The sequence below is a fragment of the Primulina huaijiensis genome, chromosome 11 (assembly GCF_012295235.1).
Source record: "Primulina huaijiensis isolate GDHJ02 chromosome 11, ASM1229523v2, whole genome shotgun sequence".
Classification (NCBI taxonomy): Eukaryota; Viridiplantae; Streptophyta; class Magnoliopsida; order Lamiales; family Gesneriaceae; genus Primulina; species Primulina huaijiensis.
Genome location: NC_133316.1, coordinates 14,357,987 through 14,384,075, shown reverse-complemented (window position 1 = coordinate 14,384,075; position 26,089 = coordinate 14,357,987). Strand labels below are relative to the sequence as shown.

Genomic DNA, 26,089 nt, shown 5'->3' with positions numbered 1-26,089 from the left:
GATGTTTGGTTTATATCGATGTTTGATTAGGAGTGGATTTACTTCTATTACTGAGATTCGATATAGTATGCCAACGTCTGGAAACCGGGATCCCTAGACTAGGAATGAGTCTCGTCTGAGCTGTAGAGTCACGAGTTATTTACAGTTTTATATCGATTTATGTTTTCAGATTTAATACATGTGATTGATATTTGTTTCATGCTTTTATATCGATTATATGATTGTATGTTTTGTTGATTTATACTGGGATGTATTTTTCACCGGAATTATCCGGCTGTTGTCGTGTTTTTATGTGTGCATGGCAACAGGTGGGACAGGATCGGGGTCAGGAAGAAGATGAGAGAGATCGTGATTAGAGTGGAGACTTCGGACTTTGATGTATATAGGATTTGGAACACTTGACATTTAGTTGTTACACCTTAGTTTGAGTTTGATGTTTGTTGTACAAGACTTGTACTATTATACTGATATGTATAATTAGATTGATTCCATTACGTTCCGCACTATATATATATAAAAAAAAATTGTAGACCCATATTAATTACATTGATCCAATTATCCCAATGACGATTAAGAAGATGATTAGCGTCCGGGTCCCCACACAAGTCAAGGCAATTTAAATCGATCTATGAAGAACTCCCAGATCATGTTTTCTTATGTCACCTTTATAATTATTATTCAACTTAATTATCCATATTTATGTGAATCTTTATAAGTCAAAATTTTTCATTAAATAACTTTATATTCACATTTTTACTTAATATGAATAAATACGTTCCCCATCAGTTTTTCTCTTCAATCACAGTAGTGATAAAGTAAGGATCACATTTACGTGAAAATGTGAGCTCCTTATCAGTTTTTCTCTTTTATCAGATTAGTAATAAAGTGAAAATCATTTATTCATTTGTGAACATCTGAAATATTTTATTTTATTATATTATATTCATATCTTACTTGATATGTCATTTCAAATTATAATCAACTTTATATAATTTAATATGAACATAATGTGAATATTTATGTACCAATTATTTTTCAATATTATTTGCATTTTAAATTTCAAGAATAAATACAAACATAATATTAAATTTGCATGTACACATCAAACACTTATCCATAATATTTGACATTATATCTAACATGCAAAAATAATTTCTAAACATATATTAGAAATTACGTCGAACTTGAAATTATTTTAATGTGTACAAATTATTTGACCAAATGCAATATGTATACCGAATTATACATATAAATTAATAACACATTAATCATTATTTATTTATTTATTATTATTTTTATTTAAATAATAAATAAATTCTTTATCGACAATTGATTTGTAGATCCCGTATTCATCAATTATGGGTCTCGCATTAATTAATTAATTTTTTTAAAAAAAATTATTTAATCATTCCTACAATTGCATTTAACTCTCATTCATTATGCAGATAATTTAATTTTCATTCACGTGAAAACCATTTCATTATATTGAAGCATCTTCTTCTTCCTTCAGCAGAAAATTTTTTAGAAACTTTCGTCTTAAAATATATTTTCTCACAAAAATAAGAAAACTGAATATCATTTTCAAGACTTCAAGGTGCAAGCGAGAACAAAATTCTCAGGTAAGTTTCTTAATATTATCACGTCCGTCCTCAAATTTCAAGTTTCTTATGCAAAACTCCCAAAAATAATTTCTTAAAGTTATTGATATGAAACAAATATTTTCAAGGCAGAGGTATCACGGCTCTGATATCAAATGTTAGAGATTTTCTCAAAACCAACACAATCATGTAAGGTCCTGAAATTAATTATCCGGTAATTTTGGCATAATTAGAATAATTATTGAGTGGTAAATTAAAATAGTTATTTATGCCAAATAATTTTTGTAGGTGTGTTAAAAATATGTATTTTAGAATATCTGAGAATTTAACGATATAAAATACATATAGAGTTTAAATAACACACGGGAGCAAGATTAATGCAAAACCGGGATTTTTGAGCATGTGTTACTATTTTTTAGTAACTAAATATACATATACATACACACAATTTATCTTGTGGAGAGAGAAAGGAAGAAATCAGAAACCCATTTCCATCAACCCCATTTTCGCTACACTTGTAGCAGCTGCGGGAAAGTTGCGATATCTCCTCCGTCCGGCGTCCAAATCATGAACGGTTTGAGGGGTTTTCTTCCTTACATCAGTAGCTTCGTTTTAAACCATGAATCGCTACTTTTGATGCTCGTTTTAGCCCCAATCGAACCCCGTTTCATGGCTGTTCCTGTTCAAGTTTCTTGTTCGATTTCAGGTGAGCTATTGCCTGGTTTTTCTTGGTTCTTTGGAGTATTTTGAGCAAGGAATTGAAGCTTAAATCTTACCTTGCTGTTCCTGCATTTTCCAGCTAGTTTTCAGTTCGGTTTTTGGTCGTGAATAGTGTTTTCCGGTGTCTTTTCCGGCGAGTAGCAACATTGGACCGCTAGCGACTAGTTTATACTTCGATCTTGGTAATTTTTGGATCCAATTCCAGATTTTTCGGTGCATAAGTAGGCTGCCCCGAAGTGTAATTTTACTCGCTTCGATTTAATTTCGCTTTGTCGATTTTAATGCATTATATTGACGTATATATTGGGTTTATATTGTAGGTTCGATCGTTGGAGAGCTTTGAGGTATAAATCGAAGAGTTTGTGAATTAGTATCGAGCTAATCGTGTGATTATTTTGGAGAATTACGGTTATTTAGTTGAAATTTCAGAATTGTTGAAATTGATTTGGGAATTAAGTTTTGATAATTAAAAATCAATAAGTTGGATTAATTTAGTTTTATTGGCGAATTGTGAATTATTCAACCTATTTTTATCATTGTTAGGTCGAGGAGATTAAAGTTGAGCTTGTTGTGATTTTAGAGTCGGTTTAGGTATGTTACAGCTCGGTAACATACAACGGTAAAACATAAATTATGTTTGATTGTCATTCTGTGTTACATGGATTGTGTTTATGAATTGCTGACTGTTATAAATTGTTAAATGCCTTCGTTGTGATCTATGTTTATTATTATGACATATTATTGGCATTTAGCATCGGACATACAGTTATGACATTCATGTTGAGCCATATCGTTCTTGTTAGCCCATTGTTGATATCCGTTGTTATCTGGCACTGTTGTTTATCTCGGGATCATTGTGTGGCTGATAGGCCTATACACATGAAACCGTAGATGTGATTGAACAATTCCGTGGTTAGTGCAGCCTTTTGAGGTGAGCGCTGGGATTGTGTCATCTAGTTCGTTCTGTTGTGCCATCCTGTTATAGCGTATCAGCTGTATGGAGGCCGAGTCAGGGGTGTTATTCAGCACAGCTTGGCATACCTCGCATACTTGGCAGGGCGGTTTAGTTGCATGACGATGTAGCTCCCCTGTGTTGTTGCTCGAGCATTATTCCAGTTGTTATCGTACCGTTTGTTGGCTCCTGTTATCCCGATTATTCGTTGAGCCTTTCATGCATTGCATATTACATTTTACTATATGATTATGCATGATTTATGATTATTGTTGTTATTGTTGAACTGTTTCATACCAGAATCCTAACCTCAGTTGTTTACTGGGGGGGCTGCTGTGGTTGCTATTGGGCACCATGGTAGATCTCCCGAGTCGTTTTGCAGCATCAGGCCGAGGTTCCGCCAGTGGAGCTCGGGATTGAGGTTGGATTGCTTGGTTCTGTCAGTGGAGTTTCCCAGTTAGTCTATATGTATGTCTTGAGTTTGTTTCAGTCTTGTATTGTAGTTTATTTGTCGGGGAGATGCCCCGTGTATCTGTAATGATATTTGGTTGTTTTTGTGATGTTCTGAGTTGACCTTATGATTCTTATGATCTGGTGAGTATGTGGTAAGTTTTAATTTCTGTTTAGTCCTGGCCAGTGCGGCTATAGGTTGTTGACTTTGGTTTTTGTTTTTATGACTCTAGTTGGAGTATATTTTGATATAAAATGCTGCTTGAGTTTTTCGGGATGTCCTGCTTACGGGGAGGTCATGCCGAAATTTTTCTAGGCCATGAGGTCCGTTTTAAAGTATTTTTAAACCATTTCCGCTGCAGTTTTAAATCAAACCATTATTGTTTGATCATTAATTATCGTTAGAGTAAATGGGCCTCACAATCATGTTTCTAAACATATATAAACACGATAAACAAATATGCGGAAGCTAAATCGAGCGTTACCTCCGGCCATTGAAATTTCTTCAAGTTACTAGTGAGTGTCGATTCGTAATCTATGCTTTTTTATATATAAGATAAAGAAAACATTTAAAGTGAAGTCCATTAATAAATATCAGATTTGTTCTAGAACTGCAAGTTTCACACATTGTACTTCCACATGTCTAGCAAAGAGATATCAACACCACCTTCGATCCAACTCTTTGTGGCCAGTTAGTTCAATGCAAGAAATTTCATGAAAAAATGGAGAACTGAACATCTGTATCAATATGGAAACTGTACCAATATGGAAAATGTGTAGAGCAAAGAAACCATATAAGTTAAATAATGGCACATAAATGGAACAATTTGCTACAGTGAGGAGATTTATAGGACTAATCTTGACCAAACAATAAAATAAAAATACAAGCATATTGTTGATACATAGACAAGTATGTATATATATATATATGCTACAGTGAGGAGATTTATAGGACTAATCTTGACCAAACAATAAAATAAAAATACAAGCATATTGTTTATACATAGACAAGTATGTATATATATATATATATATATTAGTGAGTATAGTTTTTTTTTTTAAAAAAAATAATTAGTGAGAATAGTTGTATATTCATTTTCTGATTGTATTTGTGAAAGTGATTACTTTCCTATTTTTGAATTCATACATTGGCAATCACATGCTAGAAGTATTAGAGTTAAGTTGGGTTCAAGAGTTGAACGACGTCAGCATAAATATTTCAGAATTATTATTCGTTAGTTAAATATTAATGTAAGAAGATATGATTTTGGAATTTTATGCATAATTAGATGCATTTTGTGGGGGAACATATTTCTTTGTTGAATTTTTCGTTTTATATATTAAAGTTATACATCGCACTAGATAAAATTTATAGTACAAAACTCTCTTTTCTCGATTATAAATTAATACAAGAAGAAGGAAAAGAAGTTAAGTGTGATTAACAATCAGTTAGTAGCAAAAAAAATTATAAGTCTATTACTTGAAGGATGATTTTTCAATAGGTGGGAGATAATAATATAACATGAATTGAGATTGAGAAGCCAATAATTGCATTCTTCAATATGAAAACATCTTTATAAAGATAAAATTTCATAAATCTATAAAATATCTCACATGATTATATTCATATCTACAATAATTTTTACCTCTAATTTGTCTTAATTATCAAGAATTCTACAATTGCATCAACATTTATAACTATAGTACTATTGTCAAACATGATGAGTAACGGAGCGAAGATAATAAATTATTGTATTGTTTACTTATGATATATTGAACTAAATCACTCTCTTTGAAATGATATAAACTAGATAGTGATGTCGATGAATATTCGAAATCCATATCACGTTTTACAACATATAAAGAACATATATTACTATTTAAAAGTAATTGCACTAACATGGAGAGAATATGAAGAATAAGTTATATGAAAGAAAACATTAATTGTTTGAGGTCAGTTACTGAAATAGAAGATAAGAAACATCACCGACAAAAATAGACAAATAAACAATAAGAAAGATACATAAAAATATAAGTCATAAATATTTTTTTTAAAAAAAATATGATTTTGGAATAATTTATTCATGGCTAACTAGTTAAAAAAAATATGATTTTGGAATAATTTATTCATGGCTAACTAGTATGGCTCCCTATTCCTTACTTGTAGTCATAAATATGAACATAACAAAAATGTTCCCCAGCAGTGTTGGCTGATACTATCCTTGATTAATTTGTTGACCACTTTATTCCTTTCCCTAGAATATCATTTGCTTCCATCCAAATTCTACTTTTCCAAACACGCATTTCACATTAAACCTCAAATTCTTTTCTTTTCTTGCCTTGAATTTAATGGAATATCAGCTAATAATGTCCCCTGTCTATATATGTTCATCTTCACCCCTCCATCGTCTTTACCTCTCAATCTGTACTGCTTCATAATTCCCATCTCACTTCATTGCAAGAAATTAACTATGGCGGAAGCACTGGTTTCAGCACTTGTGGGAACAGTTATAGGAAACTTGAACTTAGCGGCGCTTCAAGAGATTATGCTCCTTTGGGGCTTAAAGGATGAGCTCGAGAGACTTGAAAGTGTTTTTAGAACAATCCAACTTGTGCTTCAAGACGCTGATGTCAAGCAAAGAAACAACGAGGTGCTGCACAACTGGTTGCGAAAGCTCAAGGATGCTGCATACGATGCTGATGACGTACTGGACCAGATCGCTACCGCTGGCCTCAGACGAAGATGGATTTCTGAAAGAGGTAAGCTTGGATATCTAACTACACTAACTTCTTTTTTCTCGAAAAGAAATCCGTTGTTATTTCGTATTAAAATAGCAAGAAAAGTGAAGGACACAAGGGGAAGATTAGATGCTTTAGCGGTTGAGAGACTTAAGTTCCATTTGAGGGAAGGTGTTATGAACAATCAAGTTGGAGTTGTAGAGAGCCGACTGACTAGTTCATTGGTGAACGAATTGGAGATTTTTGGAAGAGATGAGGAGAGGGAAATGTTAGTCCAGAAACTGCTCCATGACATAACTGATCAAGATGATCTTTCTGTCTGTGCTGTGTGGGGAATGGGAGGAATCGGGAAAACNTGGATGATGTTTGGAATGAAAACCAAAGTCTGTGGGATCCTCTTAAAGAAGCATTAAGATGTGGGTCAAAAGGCAGTGGGGTTATGGTAACAACTCGAAATGAAAAAATTGCTCGAACAATGGCTACAGATGAAACCATGTCACACCGAATTGGCTATTTATCAGATGCCGATTCTTGGTCTTTATTCAAGAGAAGAGCATTTGCACGTGGAACAGAAGATGAAAACTTAGTTGGAATCGGTGGGGAGATAGTGAAGAAATGTGGTGGTGTGCCTTTGGCAATAAAGGCTCTAGGGAGCTTCATGCGATTTAAAAGCCACGAAAGCGAATGGTTGGCAGTTAATGAAAGTGAAACATGGAATCTACTGGATCATGGAAACGACATCTTTCCTGTATTGATGTTGAGTTATGACAATTTATCTCCACAAATGAGGCAGTGTTTCTCTTATTGTTGCGTATTTCCCAAGGATTGTTGGATGGATAGGGACGAGCTAATACAACTATGGATGGCAAATGGCTTCCTTCACGAAGAAGGCCAAAAGGACTTGTATCTCATTGGCCAGTTCATCTTCAAAGAATTGGTTTGGAGATCCTTTTTGCAAGATGTCGAGAAACACGAGATAGGGAAAATGAGATGTAAAATGCATGATCTAATGCATGATTTGGCAGAATCGGCATGAGACAAGAAACTTATAACTTTTTTTATGGCATTGTGCAGAAAATTCCGCCAAGAGTTCGTCACTTGTCAGGTGGCTTCGAATCACTTGAGGTGATTGAAATGAAAAGGGATAAGCTCCAACCACTGAAATTGGATACTTTGCACTCTCTTATTCAACTGACTGATTATTCGATTTCTTTTAAATTTTTGTTCTCCTTTCTCTCAAAACAACAACATTTAAGAGTGTTGGACATGAGATTTTTCACGGAAAAGGAATTACTAAAGTTTGTTCACAAATGGGAACATCTTAGGTTCNCGAAATTGGATACTTTGCACTCTCTTATTCAACTGGCTGATTATTCGATTTCTTTTAAATTTTTGTTCTCCTTTCTCTCAACCCAACAACATTTAAGAGTGTTGGACATGAGATTTTTCACGGAAAAGGAATTACTAAAGTTTGTTCACAAATGGGAACATCTTAGGTTCCTTTCAGTGTCATGCAGTGAGCTCACGACGCTTCCTGAATCCATTACTCGTCTCCACAACCTGCAGACCTTGAAACTTACAGATACAGACGAGCTTCGCAAGTTACCTGAAGATTTGAAATACATGAAAAATCTTTGGTTCGTGGAAATTGAAAACCATGATTCACTTATCTGCACTCCACCTGGAATCGGAGAGTTAACTTCCCTGCAAAGACTAAGTGTTTTCATTGTGGGTGAAGACTCAGCACACCAAATCAGCCAGCTGAAGGAGTTAAATCTTGGAGGGGAGTTGAGCATGAGAGGACTTGAAAATGTGAGAAACCTAGAAGACGTCAAAGCTGCCAACATGATTACGAAGCGGAACCTGGAATCTTTGAATTTATCTTGGACAAGTGGTGCAAACAAGGACTCCATGGAACATTTCGAAGCGACTCTAGAGGGTATCCAACCCCATCATAATCTAGGGAAGATTCACATTTCGTTTTACCAAGGTTCGAGGTTCCCAAATTGGATGTCTGCTCCAGCTTTTATTGATATAAGTGAAATCATTTTGGAAAGCTGCAGAAAATGTGAACACCTTCCACTCCTCGGGAAGCTGCCCGCTCTGAAGGTTCTTAAACTTGTTACTTTGGATTCTATAAAAAGATTGGGTGGTGAATTTTGTGGTGATGGAAAAAGTTCATTTGTTGCATTGACAAAGCTCAGTTTATCGAAAATGCCTAACTTGGAGGAATGGATTATACCAAATTCACATGAGAGTTTTCTTCGCTTACGATATCTAGACATAGACAGATGCCCCAAATTAATCGGGTTGCCTTTTCCACATGTTCTTTTCAATTCTCTAGAGGAATTACGATTCTATGAGTGCGATAGTCTTAGATTTCCAGCAGCTATTTTGGGAAACATGCCTTCCCTGAGATATTTATCATTCATACATTGCGAGAAAGTGGATCCATTATCTGGGCCGCTACAAAGAGTCATCACTAGCCTTGATGAATTGGCGATACATTCGTGTCCAGAGCTCAAATGTTTGCCAGAGAGCATTCAACAATTGAGTGCCCTTAGAACGTTGGGGATACAGTCTTGTTCAGGATTATGTTCCTTGCCTGACTGGATCGGGAATCTGCAGTCATTGTCAACATTTATTCTTCATCATTGTCTTAACTTGACTTCATTGCCAGATGGCTTCGGGAATCTAAAATCACTATCGAATCTTGAGATAAGAGGTTGCAGTCCAATTTTAGCGAAGAGATGCGAGAAATCAAAGGGTGAAGATTGGCCTAAAATCTCACATATTCCCCATTTGGACGTTTATGAGTAACATTTGACGTCATTGGCTTGGGGAATCTAAAATCAGTATTGGTGTTTGATTCATATAAGTGATGGCTGCGAGAAATCAAATGGTGGTCTAAAATCTCACAAATACGTATTTGGTAATATTCTTGTTAGCTAATTATGTGCTTCTTTTTTTATACAGGTAACATATATGAAATGATATGTGTAGGTATTTGTCTACTTTAAATGTTTTCAAACTTTATTGTGAAATATAACAGCTGTTGAATTTATTCTTTCTTTAATTTTTTTTAAGTACTACATCTCAATTATTATTATTATTATGTAAATGGTTGATTTTTTATAGTTAATTTTGTAAAATTTTATATAATAATATCTAAAAATTTAATCATTTTAAAAAAGCTTTTCTTCTTATGAATGACTTGTATTCTATGTGACATCAATGTCTTAAGTTTGGGACGTGGTTTCAAGATATACAAGATTTTTAAATCACATTCATCTATAGATAAACAAGATCTTTCTTTATTGACTTTACATTCAATAATATTTTTTTTTTGTTCTTTCATAAACTTTTCGAAAGTTAGCAACTTTAATTTATCGGTTCAATCGTGAATTATATATAATCTTGGGTTTCAAAAACTTTTACTTTTAGTTTTAAATTTGATTGGGGGACAAAATTCTAAAATTAGCTTAAGGATACAATAGCATGATGAAATTCGAGATTATGGATGTTAATCGTTCAATTTGACATAAAATAACGAAATCATGTGCTCTCCACGTGCTTCGACCCGTCAACTCTTCATACTAAACTAATACTTGATGCAAAATCAGGAAACAATATAAAATTTTAGAGATATAATTAGCATAAGCAGAACTTGAGGGACAAAATTAGAAAGAATGACAAAAACTATAAGGACATAAATATTAATTATCCCTCAAAATTCGATTAATTTGTAACTTCGAGGCTATATTTGAATGAAAGAATTTTGATAGATTTTGAATTCAAATCCTCAGTCCAAATTTATTCAAACTGAATGGGTAATTTTTAAATCACACACAATATATTACTATATCCGTCCCATAAATTTAGGTTTGTGTGTATTTTGAAACAGATTAAGAGAGTTCTTGGAAAAGTAAATTTTAAAGTGATATTTTCAATTTACCTATATTTAATGAATGTTTTAACTAGATAAAAATTAGTTGAAAGTAGTTAATGTATTTAACTATAATGATAGATTGATAAAATAAATAAATAAAATAATATTAAATATTAAAAGTGATTAAATATTTGAGACATATGGAGTACAAAATAAGCTAAATAAATTGTAACAAAAATCCTCAAGTCATCTTGGAAGAATTCTACCAGCTCCAAAACTTTGTTCATGGTTCTCAAATTCCATCGTTATCGCTCTTAGTGATCTCTAGAAAGGGATGAGTGGGTAAGTGACATGTCGTAATAACAAAATATTTCATTAATGAACAATAATATAAATAATAATCTTATTTGTACCTTATATCATATTAAGTGCACTGAACTATATTATGTTTCAGATGGTTTAACTGGTATCAATCTCATATATGTTACTCATCTAAAAGATGATTCCAGAAATAAGGAATCAAGAGTAGTTAAAATATGTATCTCTATCATTTGGTTCATAATTCCATTCAATGCAAAAATCAAAAATCAAAACTTAGATTTTCAGAAATTTCACGTAACTTAAAATAATACGAAAATTTCAAATTTTCTTGTATCAAAAATCAGATCTTTTCAAAATCACAATAAAATATATGAAAATAATAATAAAAACCTACTTACAAATTCCGATACCCTCCAATTAATATCATGGAAAACTAGCATGCATGTACCATCTTTGATCAGCAACTTCGAAAAAAAAAAAAATTTTAAAAATGTAACTATATATCTCAAGAACCCTTAAATTTCCAAAATTGCATAATATTTGGTATCTCCATTAGAAATGTGAGCATTTCCGATGGTCGTAGATCTTTCGACTCTTTTGATATTTGTCGCTATCATATGTTGGCATTGGAAATTTGTGTAATCAAATCGGCAAGGAAACATTGGTTATTTAGGAGGAATATGCTATATACTAAATTTCAAAGGAGAGTGCATGAAATGACATGAAAATCATGTTGTGGTTCCGATTGGAGATGCAGCAAATTAAAATGCTTGGTGGAGAATGAATTTTGGATTAGTTAAGGTGGCAACAAGTTAGAGGAATTTCCTCCAGAAAATAATAAGATTTATATATAGATTAACATGAAAAACACATTGGATAAATCATGTATACATTCTCATAAGATAATTTATTTCCTTAAAATAAAAAACTATGATAATTGAAATTCAGGCACCAATAAATTAAAATCGTGATGTTCGATAAATCATCATCGCAAATACACAATCAAACTCTGTGAATACTTGTTGTATATTACCTAATCGTAACATAGAATTTAATTTCTATGACGCAAAATTCAATATGGATCTGCAATGTGGATTAGAATCGACTCTACAATATCTTCAAATAATCAAATATTAATATACAATCCTGATATGTCTTGGATTTTAGCCTTATAACTTATCAAATTTTGGTTTTCATCTAATAGTTGGATTTTTTTCTTTGGTCCTTTTTTCACCCGAAACCACTAACCCAACAAATATTGCTTATTTCGTACCATATAACATGAGATTTATTTTTGTCATATGAGTCATGTATGAGAGTATTGATGTCAAATAAATAATATTAGATACGTTAAATGAATTCCGGTAAAAAAGAAGACCAAAACAAAAAATATTCTAAGTAATTGGATGAAATTAAAATTTGACAAGTTATATGACTAAAATTTATAGCATGCCAATTTACATGAGTAAAAATTTTCCATTCAGGCAGACCTCGACACAAGAAGTGGTGTTTACAAATGTTTAAAAAATGATTATGAGATTTTTCCTTACAAATTTGTTAAATTTTGTAAAGAAAAGTTCATAATCACAACACATCACTTGAATACTTTGTTTTTGAAAATAGAATTATTTGGCAGTACAAGGTTACAAGTTTTATACACTTTTCCAACTAGGATGAGTTTATGTTTAAAATCGCGTTTAGATATTGTTAACACATTAAACTAGTTAAGTTTTATTTTTTTTGTAAAATACATGTTGTGTTTAAATTTGTGTGCACGAGTATATGTTGATGTTATGGAATTATTAAATCAGAGAACAACATTTTCATTTATTGTGTAAAAATGTGTTGCAACAAAAATTATTTTGAAACATAAGTTGCCCTTGCCTCAAATATTTAGGTAGTGTTTGCAAATTCTTTATGTATGTATGTATATAACTCAAAGCGTATTATAGACATCTCATATTCGCAACAAGGGTCGGGACAAGGGATAGACATAATGCAAAACATAGCTCAAAACATATTATAGACATCTCATATACATGTCATATTCGTATTGCACTGATATTTCATCTAATTTTCAATGGTGTTACTGATCAGTCTATAATTGTTAATTCTATAAGGGGAGATAACATTTATCAGTTATTATTATTCACAGTATTAGGACCACAAACTTGTCATATCTTATCATGTTTCGGAAAATTCTGTTACCATCTCTAATTCAAATCATAACATTGTCTAATATATAGTAGTGAAATTCATCTCATTTTCTATGGTTTGCTAATCAGTATCCTATATGTAGTTCTCATTTGCTCTAAACAAGTTCCATATTTTCTCTAATTTTGGATAGAGCTGATTTGAGCATTGTAGAGTTTTCGTCGAGCAGTTCCCATGTGGAGACCCTGACGCTAATTCATTTCTTAATCATTCTTGAGAATAATTGTGTAGAACCCGTAAATTAGACTACGTATAAGCCATGCATAATTCTAGTATTTAAATTAAAATGATTTTATTGTATGAATATTTAAATCTTTTTCTTTAAATTTATTTATTTCATGTGGTAGTTTAATTATTAGCTTTTCAGTTAATTAAGTGAAGCCGGACTGGAGTTGGAGTAAAGAGATAATTTTAATATTTAAAAAATATTCCTAGAATTTATTTAAGTTAAATAATAAGGGAATTTAATGTAAAAGAATGTTTAAGAAATTATCTAAATAAGTTGAGATAAGTAGTAAATAAAGTTCAATAATTAATTTCTTAATTCCCTAAAATATTTAATGGGTAGATAAAACACTAGAGATTTAAAATTCAATAATTAAGAAATATTTTCCCTTATTTTACTTAAGATTTTCGGCCCCCTCTCTATTTAATTTAAGAATAGTTGTCAATCCGATTATTTAATATCTTTCCTTATCCATTTTCTTGGGAGATAATTCTATCACATTCAATCATCAATAATTAATATTTAAACAATTTTCTTACTCTATTTTACTTAATAAAATCGGCCCTCCTCTAATTTTAAAAGATTTCATTAGTTGGACAATTTATCTTCTAATTATCTTACCATAACTTTTTCTAGGTAGATAATCCCTCAACTTTTAAATCACCAACAATTAAATAATTTAGCACTTTTTTTTTTCCTACCGTATTTTGATTGAAATTTTCGGCCATCACCCTTGATAGACTCAAAAGATTTGGCAACTCATTCCTTGATTCACTTCCTTATAAATATTTTTCTAGGAAAATATTCTCCCCACTTTTAAATCACTACCAAATAATTAATTAAGCACTATTTCTCCCTTGTACCTAGACATTATGATTGACCAAATGCATCCTCATCCACCCCAAAAATCTTTTGATATCAATCTTTTAACAAACTCATAGATAGCAAGATTTATTCTTCCTTTGATCTTGCAAATTCCCACCTTTCATCTAGCCATTCCCTTCCCCTCCTCTTCATCGAAACCTGAGAGAAAATCAGAGGAAATTTCAGTGTAAAAACCATGAGAAATCTGAGAGAAATAGAGAGGAAAAATCGAGAGAAAACAAGGTAGAAAAGTGCACTCCGTCTCCTCCGCGCAGCGTCGTCGTTTCGTTTGTTTTTCTTTCAAAACAAAACAAGGCATGTCTATATTATTCCTTGCTCTTCAATCAAGTCATATACACGTTTTTAAACCATATTTTTATTCATGAATCATGCAGAAAATTTTCGAAAATCACAGCAAGTTTCACTTGAATAAAAAAATCAGTGCAGAATTTTCGGCTTACCTCTTGTGCACTTCACGGTTTTGACTTGTTTGTGGTTTCAGGAGGTTGGCTCGGTTTCCAGGCACCCAAGGCTGCTTATGGTCATGTCCTAGGGTATGTTATGGTCAAGTTTGATCAAGGGTTCATGTCCCAAAACCGTGAGTTAGATTCTCCAATCCGCAAGCGTGAAACTAGTGTCATCTTGAGTTCGATTTTTTTTTTCAGTTTTGTTGTCAAGGGTGATGTTGCTGATCTTGGCTGCCCTAGGGGCTATAGCCATGGTTAGAACATCTCATTGTTATGTATAAGACGAGACCAAGTCGGCCTTTCAAGGCTTGGTCCATGGATTACATCGGTTTTCAAATAAAACAAGACAAGCCCCTTCGACCCCTTCATTTTCTCCATGTGTGAGTGTGTGTTTGGTTTTGTGGGGTTGTATGGATCTTGGATGGCTTTTTAGCTCTTAGCCATGGTTCATACAATACCTCATGATGTCTAGATCATGCCATGGTCAATCAAATGGCCACTGGAATGACACATGACAGCAAGAACAAGCAAGACACCCCACGCGTGCAAGGAGTGTCCTCGGGTGAGTGTGTGTGAGTTGTTCGAGGGTTGTTCGAATTTTGGTTGGCCTAGGGCCCTTAGACATGGTTCAAACCACACCTTAGGATGTTGGGAAGAGGCTCTGGTTGATGGTTCAAGCCCCAATGGCCATTAGCCTTGGAAACGACGCATGCAAGTGCAAGCGCTACTGCTGTATTTTCTGGACAGCAACTTGGTGCTTCGGTTCGGAGGCTCGTTTGAGTTCTTGGTCGGCTTTTAGCCTATGGCCTTGGACTGGACAGTACCTCATCAAGTTAAGAAGGCCGTGTTTTTGTTCTTTTGTAATTTGGATTAGTTTAGAGGTCGTACGAGAATTTACGGTTCAATGTGCCAAAATGACTCTCGAAAGAGCGTTTCATGTTTTTGGCCGCCATTCACTAAATTTCGAGTACTGTAATTTTAGGAGCACTATTTCATTATTTTAGGAGTATTCTAATCATGACTAAATGATGGTTCGGTGTTGGTTCGGGTTGGCATGAGGTCATGATTAAATATTAAGTCATTGGGCGTGATTATCTCGTTTTCGGATTCAATTACGAAGTTTTGGTCAAGTTAGAATATTTGCATGTCACTCATGATTATGTAAAGTTGCAGCGAGCCTGGGAACGATCCAATCTCTTTGGTAAAATAAATACAAGATATTTAATTACGTTATTTGATTATATTACGTGCAAAATATTCATTTTGAGATTTATGCGATATTGCTTGTGGTCACTTTACTATCATGGGATTATTACTTCACCCGGTCGTCAGTTACAGGTCAGTTCAGTTTTGTGCCACCCAGTAAACTGTGGCATTAGTCTGATCAGACGATTAGTATTTCACCCGGTCGTCAGTTACCGGTCCCAGTCGTCAGTTACCGGTCAGTTCAGTTCAGGGGCCACTTGCGTAGACCATAATCTCAACAGAAAATTATTACTAGCTATTTCATTACAGGGCTCTGCGGGGCAAACATTTCACTTACTACTTTCAGTTCAGTTCAGTTCAATTCAGTTATGCACGTAATATTAATTATTCATGATACGATTTCAGTTCAGTACGATATATATTACAATTAGTAATGACACGATATTTTCCTTCGCATGCGATTTTATTATTATTACTTGTTATTTACGATATATGCATGTTGAGTCTTAAGACTCACTAGACTTGATTGTGTAGGTAGTGATGAGTTCGGGACCGAGGGCGGGGACCAGTGAGCCACCGAGGGTCGGCAGTAGTGGAATCAGAGGACCTCATTTTCAGCATTTACTATTTTTAGGCTCAAACATTTTCCCGTTGATTGGATTATTTTTAATTATTATTTTGCATATAAACATTTACTTCCGCTGCTATTTTGAATATCAAACTTTATTTAGTTAAAGAGAAAATTTTAAATTTTTCCGTAAATTTTCAAGTACGAATTTAGAGGCCTCTACAAATTGGATCAATTAAATCAATTGGGTCTAAAAATTTTTTTTTTAAAAATACTGTGCGGAACATAATGTAATCAATCTGATATACATATCACAAGTCAAAAGTACAACTCTTGTACATCATAGATCCATATCAAACTATGGTTCAACAACTACATATCAAGTGATGAAACCTATTCTACTGCTGGGTCCGAATCTCCACGCTAATCTTGTTCTCTCATCCTCTTCTTGACCCTGATCCTGTCCCACCTGTTGTCATGCACACATACAGACACAACAACAGCCGGATAACTCCGGTGAGAATAATATTCCCAGTATAAACAATGTGTACACACAATCATATGAATCAATATAAAAGCATGCAACAGATATCAATAGCATGTATCATAATCTGAAAGACATGAATCAATATAAAACTGTAAATAAACTCGTAACTCAACATCTCAGACTCAACTCATTTCTAATCTAGGGATCCCGAGTCCATGACATTGAAGCCGATCCGCTCCTACGCAACATCGATATAAACCAAGCATCCAGTGTCTTGGTATATCCGCCAAAGACTTGGCACCTTCGCCATTGACTAGACACCTCCGCCTTGACTCAATACATGCTTTGCTTTAACTCAATAGACAAAGCATATCAATCTCATAACTTGCAAACATCAATGCAATAAAATTATTATGTGATTTAAGGAAACTCAAGTCAGATCTAACTCGAGTTATATCCTCCCGGTGCAACATTGATTTATACCTTTCTTTTTGTCAATATGATGAAGTCGAAGTCTCGAATTCGAAGCTTGTCAATACTCAATCTGGCAATGACAATATCGAGGAGTACAATATCAATATACAACTCAACCAATACTGGATATAATCAGGACTCAATCTAATTCTGTTTCGACGCCATAACTGTACAATCTCAATATCCCCGTCAACTCAAACAGCAATAGATATCAAGTACCAATCATAACCAATATCCAATACAAGCTCTAATTTCAGAAATCTGATTAAGCTCCATCTAATATCTGAAAACTAAGAACAATTTCATACGATGTCCGTTCTTTGATCTATTTTCGATTCTATGATTACCAGTAATCCCAGAACACATAATAATACGCAAATCACAATTCCTTCCATATCATAATTTCCATTCATATCAGAAATCAATAAAACTTACGTTCTTTTTTAGCTGTTGACGAGAGGATCTCAGAACTGTGTTCCGATTCAAAATTTGATAGACGGATCTTGAAAAATCAAGTTAACTTGAAGCATTGAGGGAATTCTGGAGGATTTATCTCTTCTTTGTCGATGAAATGAAGGAAAAGTAACAATTTTATATATCCCTTGCATGGTGAAGATATGTGGCACAACTCTTTGAGTTGCACGTCTCGCGCATATGCGCGACCTCCCTCGGCGCATATGCGAGAGACATTCTGTCTCGGCACTTGGCTATATCAACTGTTCGCACATATGCGCGCACTACATTGGCGCACATGCGCGACATTCTCTGGAAATGATATCTTGGCTACTGGACACCTCGCGCATATGCGCGCCTTCACTCGGCGCATATGCGCCACATTCTCTGTACTTGGCGTTGTCAAGTGCACCTGCTCGCGCATATGCGCGCGCCCTCGTCGCACATATGCGCGAGACCTACTGTCACGTCACTAGTCTTCCCGCACAGCTCGCGCATATGCGCGTATCTCTCTCGCGCATATGCGCGAGGTTCTCTGCCGACCTCGCACATACGATATCACATGCAAACTCAATCAAATCTCTGAAGGTCCGTCTATAATCACAACAAGCTATATGTATTAATCTCAGATTATCAACATAAAATACTCGGGCATTACATCCCAACTCCTCTAACTCTCTGTTCGTGACGCGGGTGATGATCCACCAATTTTTTCTCGCAGATGCGACGTCGACACACCCAGATCAAATGCTCTCGCTTTTCCCTAAATTCCCTTAGGTTGTACTTGGATGAGAGGATTTCAAATTCATTGATTTCAAATATATTAAAATGTACATTTGCTGTTTAGAAAAAGAACATCGTAAACTTCAAGTCCATTTTTTTGCATGTTTGTACAGTATATTATGTTAATTAAGATGTATTTCAAATCCACTTATTAATGAGGTCATTTGAAATCAAATCTACATAATATAACTAATGTGTAAATAATTAGTGTACGGATTTAGCATTTGATTTATTATTTCAATGTTAATATTAAAATATAATCGAAATCCATGAATTTGAAATTCTTCCATCCAATCACATTCTTAATTCATGTAAGTATTTTATTTGGCTACATCAAACACCAAATATCATCTACTAAAACCAAAAGTTTTCTGGTAAAATCTATACACGGGATAATTATAGTTTTAGTTTCTATTGTTTTGGTCGAACAACATTTAGATTTGTTCTTATTTTTTCTTTTTCTTTTTTGTGATATATCAAAAAGATCCCTAAATGATGGATTTTTGAATCTTTTTGTTCCGAATTTTAATGGAAAAAACATGTGAATCGAATGTGGCCAATTTGTTTTTTTTAAAAAATTCCAGCTCTTTAATGATTCTCTAACTCTTTTACTCGATATTAGTTAGCTATTCATACGAAGCTCTTTAGCCGAGTAAAATAGAATATAATTTTCAATAGATTAATTATACTAGCCACATATGCACAAACGTTGCGTGTGTAACAAATATACTAGACAAATGCATATGCTTTGGGAGGGAGAAAGGTGTTTTAGGTAATTCGAAAATTACAACATGACCCCAAACAATTAGTATAGGGTATTCATATCTCTATTAATTCATTCCAAATGTTAATAGAAGAGAAGGGAATTTTCACACTGGGTATAAATGTCTTTGAATAATTAGAGAAGAAAAAACGTCGAGAGGTTATAAAACAAATATATAAAATATGAATATATGGGTGACTTTTCGAATGACGGGGTTTAGCAACATATTTGAAATTGAGTAGGATTTCTTTTTTGTTTCAAGTTTCGTTTGAATTGGAAGATTGTATTGAACAAGTAATTTAAATGAGAAATTTCAAACAATGGCATAAAATACGAATTTGAAATCCACTAGCTAATTGCGAGGAATGAATTAACAATTAAAAGCCAAAGCTAAATAGTTTAAAATACGAATTTGAAATTTCAAATGACTTTAATTAACTTGTCTTCTTGTGACATTATTGAACATTAATCTCGATAAACCCAACAATGTCGCTGTCGGCCAATCGAAGCGTCGATGGATTCATAAATTTCAATTAACCATCTTCAAACTCATGCTTAAAATCCGGGGCCCACAATGTCATAAGCTTGAAATTATATTGAAATAAATTATTACAATGTATTTTTTAAATAGTTATAACATTATGCATTTCAAAATACAATATTTCAGCAAATATATAATGTGGTACTGCTAATTAATATTTATTTACTAGAATAAAGAGGAGTTTTCATGCTCAAAAAAAAAAAAAAAAGAGAGTAGGTGAAGACTGAAGACTTATCAGTTTCGCTTTATTATTCATTTAATATATAATATGAACATCACAAGACTTTTAAGATTAAAAAAAATGAATATAATTGCTGAAAAGATGCAATAAACTTTAATCATCAAAGAAAACAAATTCATGTACAGTACATTGAATTTATGTATTTAAAATACACTTGACTATGATATCTTTTCATGTGAAATTGAAAATAAAATAATTACGTTTTCATACATTTCTTTGTTAAAAAATATATACTTTTTGAATCTATTTCATATTTTTTGTATAAAATATGTAAAACAAATATATAACTTTTCATCATAATTTTTCAATTTCTCAATAATATTTTTCATTTTTTTTTTTGGATTTTGATCATGTCCTTGATTGATTCATATGAAAATTCTTATCACACGTTCATGTGGAGCCGTGATAAAAAATAAAAAACTTTTTCAACTATTCGTCTTTAAATCTCAATCTATACTGTTTTCAATTCACTTTTTTGCAAGAAATTTTCCATTTGAAAATCTTGTGCTTTTGAAATATGGCAGAAGCACTTGTTTCGGCCCTTATGCAAACATTAATTGGAAATTTGAACAAAGCATTGCTGCGAGGTGTTGGGCTCTTTTGGGGCATAGAGGATGATCTCAGGAGGCTTGAAAGTGTATTTAGCACAATCCAACTTGTGCTTCAAGATGCTGAAGGCAAGCAAAGAAACAATTTGGTGCTGCAGAATTGGTTGCTAAAACTCAAGGATATTGCCTATGATGCTGAGGACGTACTGGACCTGATCTCTACCAAAGACCTCAGACGGAGATTTAATTCCGAAAGAGGTAAGCACGGACATCTAACTTCGTTTTTCTCGAAAAGAAACTCGTTGTTATTTCGTGTTGAAATAGCAAGAAGAGTGAAAGATATATGGGGAAGATTAAATGATTTAGAGGATGAGAGACATAAGTTCGACTTGAGGGAGGGTGTTATGAATAATCAAGTTGGAGTTGTAGAGAGCCGACAAACTAGTTCATTGGTGAACGAGTCGGAGATTTTCGGAAGAGATGAGGAGAGGGAAATGTTAGTCCAGAAACTGCTCCGTGACATGGCTGATCAAGATGATCTTTCTGTCTGTGCTGTGTGGGGAATGGGAGGCATCGGGAAAACGACGCTTGCCCAACTGGTCTATAATGATGGAAGGGTGGAGAGGCATTTTGAATTGCGAATCTGGGTTTGTGTCTCGGTCGATTTCAGCTTGCCGAGGCTGATTAAAGCAATTTTAGAATCTGTACAACGAGGTGGATGTGGTGTCACTGAGTTGGATCCATTGCTGTGTCTTCTTCAAGAAAAGTTGAGGGGGAAGAAGTTTTTACTAGTTATGGATGATGTTTGGAATGAAAACCAAAGTCTGTGGGATCCTCTTAAAGAAGCATTAAGATGTGGGTCAAAAGGCAGTGGGGTTATGGTAACAACTCGAAATGAAAAAATTGCTCGAACAATGGCTACAGATGAAACCATGTCACACCGAATTGGCTATTTATCAGATGCCGATTCTTGGTCTTTATTCAAGAGAAGAGCATTTGCACGTGGAACAGAAGATGAAAACTTAGTTGGAATCGGTGGGGAGATAGTGAAGAAATGTGGTGGTGTGCCTTTGGCAATAAAGGCTCTAGGGAGCTTCATGCGATTTAAAAGCCACGAAAGCGCATGGTTGGCAGTTAAAGAAAGTGAAACATGGAATCTACCGGATCATGGAAACGACATCTTTCCTGTATTGATGTTGAGTTATGACAATTTATCTCCACAATTGAGGCAGTGTTTCTCTTATTGTTGCGTATTTCCCAAGGATTGTTGGATGGATAGGGACGAGCTAATACAACTATGGATGGCAAATGGCTACCTTCACGAAGAAGGCCAAAAGGACTTGTATCTCATTGGCCAGTTCATCTTCAAAGACTTGGTTTGGAGATCCTTTTTGCAAGATGTCGAGAAACACCAGATAGGGAAAATGAGATGTAAAATGCATGATCTAATGCATGATTTGGCAGAGTTGGTCATGAGACAAGAAACTTATAGCTTGGTTGATGGCAATGTGCAGAAAATTCCGCCGAGACTTCGTCACTTGTCAGGTGACTTCGAATCACTTGAGACGATTGAAATGAAAAAGGATAAGCCCCAACCACTGAACGTGGATACTTTGCACTCGCTTATTCAACTGGCTTATTCAATTTCTTTAAAATTTTTGTTCTCCTTTCTCTCAAACCAACAACATTTAAGAGTGTTGGACATGAGATTTTGCACGGCAAAGGAATTACTAAAGTTTGTTCACAAATGGGAACATCTTAGGTTCCTTTCAATGTCATGCAGTGAGCTCACGACGCTTCCTGAATCCATTACTCGTCTCCACAAGCTGCAGACCTTGAAACTTACAAAAACATATTGGCTTCGCAAGTTGCCTGAAGGTTTGAAATACATGAAAAATCTTTGGTTCGTGGAAATTGAAAACCATGATTCACTTCTCTGCACACCACCTGGAATCGGAGAGTTAACTTCCCTGCAAAGACTAAGCATTTTCATTGTGGGTGAAGACTCAGCACACCAAATCAGCCAGCTGAAGGAATTAAATCTTGGAGGGGAGTTGAGCATGAGAGGACTTGAAAATGTGAGAAACTTAGAAGACGTCAAAGCTGCCAACATGATTACGAAGCGGAACCTGGTATCTTTGAATTTATCTTGGACAAGTAGCGCAAACAAGATCTCCATGGAACATTTTGAAGTAACTCTGGAGGATATCCAACCCCATCATAATCTAGAGCAGATCTGCATTTCGTCATATCAAGGTTCGAGGTTCCCAAATTGGATATCTTCTCCAACTTTTATTAATCTACGTGAAATCACTTTGGAAATCTGTGAAAAATGTGAACACCTTCCACCCCTCGGGAAACTGCCCGCTCTGAAGGTTCTTAAACTTGTTACTTTGGATTCTATAAAAAGATTGGGTGGTGAATTTTGTGGTGACGGAAAAAGTTCATTTGTTGCATTGACAAAGCTCAGTTTATCGGAAATGCCTAACTTGGAGGAATGGATTATACCAAATTCACATGAGAGTTTTCTTCGCTTAAAATACCTAGTCATAGACAGATGCCCCAAATTGATCGGGTTGCCTTTTCTACAAGTTCTTGAATATCCACCGGAAGTACTCAAGTTTTTCAATTCTCTAGAGGAATTACGATTCTATGAGTGTGATAGTCTTAGATTATTTCCGGCAGCTATTTTGGGAAACATGCCTTCCCTGAGATCATTGTCATTCATATGTTGCGAGAAAGTGGATCCATTATCTGGGCCGCTACAAAGAGTCGTCACTAGCCTTGATGAATTGGTAATAAGCGAATGTCCAGAGCTCAAGTGTTTTCCAGAGAGCATTCAACAATTGAGTGCCCTTAGAACGTTGAGGATAGTGTCTTGTTCAGGATTATGTTCCTTACCTGACTGGATCGGGAATCTTCGGTCATTGTCAACATTTGATCTTTCTGGTTGTGTTAACTTGACGTCATTGCCAGATGGCACCGGTAATCTTCAGTCATTGTCAACATTTAGTCATTATGACTGTGGTAACTCGACGTCATTGCCATATGGTGGACAGCGATGGGGCGCACGTCTTACATGAAATATCGAGAACACCACCCACCTCTAGAGTTTATAACGGATTTTATTATGAACCCTCACCTACTTCATATGAGTATATGAGGATTCCACCCATATACCTCGATATAGACACCATGACTCTGATACTATTTGTTGTACGATAGAACACGCTTACATGTATATCTCCATAATGATATGATATTGTCCACTATCAGTATAAATCATCTCGGATTTGTTTTTGTTGCCGTTATCATTAAATATAAATATATATTATTGTTGTTGTTATATAAATGGTTGATTTTTTATGTCTAAAATTTTATATAGGTTATTGTTGTTATCAATTACTTTAGTTCATTTGACACCAATATTCTATATTGGGGATGATATCTCGAGTTTGAAACTCAATTGTAACAATCTCATTCTCCAATAAAAAAATCCTATTGTTGTCCGAAATTTTAAGTGATTCCATTAATATATTTCGATGAAAAATTTTGATAGATTTGGATTTAAAATCCTTAATGAAAATCCATTAAAATTGAATACTTAATGCGTAGTTTTTAAATCACATGCTCATCTATAGATCTGCAAAGTTTTTCTTTAGTTGACTTTACATTCAATTATATTTTTTGTTCTTTTATAAGCTTTTCGAAAGCTAGCAACATTAACTAATCGATTCAATTGTGAATTATAATATTCAGTTTCAAAAACATTTAAACTTTTAGTTTTAAATTTGATTGGTGGACAAAACCCTTAAATTAGGGCATAAGGATTCAGAGCGAGATTGTAACACCCCGCATCCAGAGCCAGTGACATCGACGTTGTTTTCAAATAAAATTCGAAAACAATAAGTATCGTAGTACGTAATTTAACCAAAAACCATTTTATAATATAAATACAATAAAAATCATTTTTACAACTTAAATTCTTAAAATAATAAAAATATGTGGAAATGTTTACAACTTTAAATGAAACTAATTTAAAAAAGAACATAAACTAAATTAAACTTCTTGAGTCATCTATCACCATCCCCAAAACAAATCTTGTTCATCTTCCTCTATTTGCTCTCCGAACTTATTTGGGGATGATAGAATAATGGGTGATTATTTTGAAAAATACTCAGCAAGCAGGAGATCGTTAAAGCACATATATAACAAACATGCATGATTTTCGAAAGAAACAGCATATCATGCATAACATAATTTGTATAGCATATATCATAAGCATAACATAAGCATAATTCGGCTTAAGCATTGAGATTCCTCTCATTTCCATGGTTTACTGATAGCAGTCCCTAATTTTTACTTATTTAAGAGGGCGATGCCATATAACGGTTACAATTACTATGTGTAAGGGGGTCATAAAATTATTATATGTTGGGATTCCTACCTATATCCAGTTGAATCATCACAATGTCAAAACGTATAATAATCGTATCAAGATGATTGTAGAAGCAGAACAACGGTGCTTGACCGAAATTTCAAAAACGAATAAAGCCATACTCGAATACATACTTTTAAAACAAGCCCACTTACTAAGGACAAGTGTGCCAAACTATATACAAAGACTCACTTACCTTGCTTCTTGACTAAAACTTTGAAGGAACGAGTTGGAATTCGTCTTCCAAAAAATTAGTCACTTTACAATAATGTTTGTGACTTATTGAACCGTTGGATCGAGCTTAAACTTAGGTAGTATTTTTACAAGTAAGTGAAATAAATTGTGAACGATGGAGATCGTATTTTGTTTCATTTTGAATAGGTTTAAGGACAAAAACCGTAGGTCTGCGAATTCTTGCTTAGGATCTGTATAGGTTTCTTGCATAGGTCGTATACAAAAACCTAAATATTGAATTTTGCTGAATTTTGGATATGTTAGTCAGCACATACGACATCGTATTCTTAATAGTGGAGAATTGATTCTGAACATTCAAACAATGGAAATAGTTTTCCGAACATGGACAACACTTCGATGACTGCAGTGGCACATCAATCAAAACTTCAAAATCTTGCACAAGGTGGCTCTCAAAATTTCAGTATTTCTTGTTTGAGAATGATGTGATTTTCGAATGGGGTGATGCCCTATTTATAGGAGTTGCTGCAGTATTTGATATGGGTTTGAACTCCATCTCTATCCTCCTTTCAAATTTCGAATTCATGATAGATTGCTATCTTAATTTTTGAATTTTGGTTGTGGATAAACATAGATTATGATCTCATTATCTTGTAAATATTCTATCTTCATATGCTTATCTATAAAGTCCTTTATCTTGAAATTCATTATGCCCTTGCCTTCAATTGTTGATAGCATTACCTTAGATCGAGCTTGGAAAAGACCGTAGCTCCTTTGAGTAGAGCTCTCGGTAGTCGATACACAATCTCATAATTTCATCTTTCTTCTTTACAAATAAGACCGGGGATCTTCACGGAGACACACTTGACCGGATTTACTTCTTATCCAACAATTCTTGGAGTTGTTCTTTAGTTCTTTCAATTCTACTACAGCCATTCAGTATGGTGCTTTTGAG

At 34.1% G+C, this 26,089-nt stretch overlaps 2 protein-coding genes and 1 pseudogene across 9 annotated transcripts in view; all 3 read left to right on the top strand.

The window, feature by feature from the left end:
- LOC140987895 (uncharacterized) overlaps nt 1–3,994 on the top strand; it is a 26,017-nt gene extending 22,023 nt beyond the window's left edge. For 3 of the 8 annotated variants that reach the window (XM_073456628.1, XM_073456625.1, XM_073456626.1), the window contains one exon: nt 3,632–3,994. In XM_073456628.1, coding sequence (XP_073312729.1) covers nt 3,632–3,690 — 59 coding nt within the window. In that variant the 3' untranslated portion in view covers nt 3,691–3,994. Of the gene's footprint in view, nt 1–2,302; nt 2,557–2,638; nt 2,663–2,861; nt 2,931–3,631 lie in introns of those variants that run through there. The other 5 variants (XR_012177236.1, XR_012177230.1, XR_012177238.1 and 2 more) reach the window with 5 other exon arrangements.
- A 1,896-nt stretch (nt 3,995–5,890) lies between these two features.
- On the top strand, nt 5,891–9,530 carry LOC140988100 (disease resistance protein RGA2-like; annotated as a pseudogene).
- A 10,822-nt stretch (nt 9,531–20,352) lies between these two features.
- Nucleotides 20,353–23,744, top strand: LOC140988135 (disease resistance protein RGA2-like). Its single transcript, XM_073457089.1, has one exon. It carries the CDS (start codon nt 20,474–20,476, stop codon nt 23,585–23,587), a length of 3,114 nt encoding a protein of 1,037 aa, XP_073313190.1. The 5' UTR covers nt 20,353–20,473; the 3' UTR covers nt 23,588–23,744.
- Nucleotides 23,745–26,089: the final 2,345 nt, after the last annotated feature.

What these genes read in the sequence shown, in the direction of transcription:
- LOC140988135 (XM_073457089.1), top strand. Translation starts at nt 20,474, where the DNA reads ATGGCAGAAGCACTTGTTTCGGCCCTTATGCAAACATTAATTGGAAAT.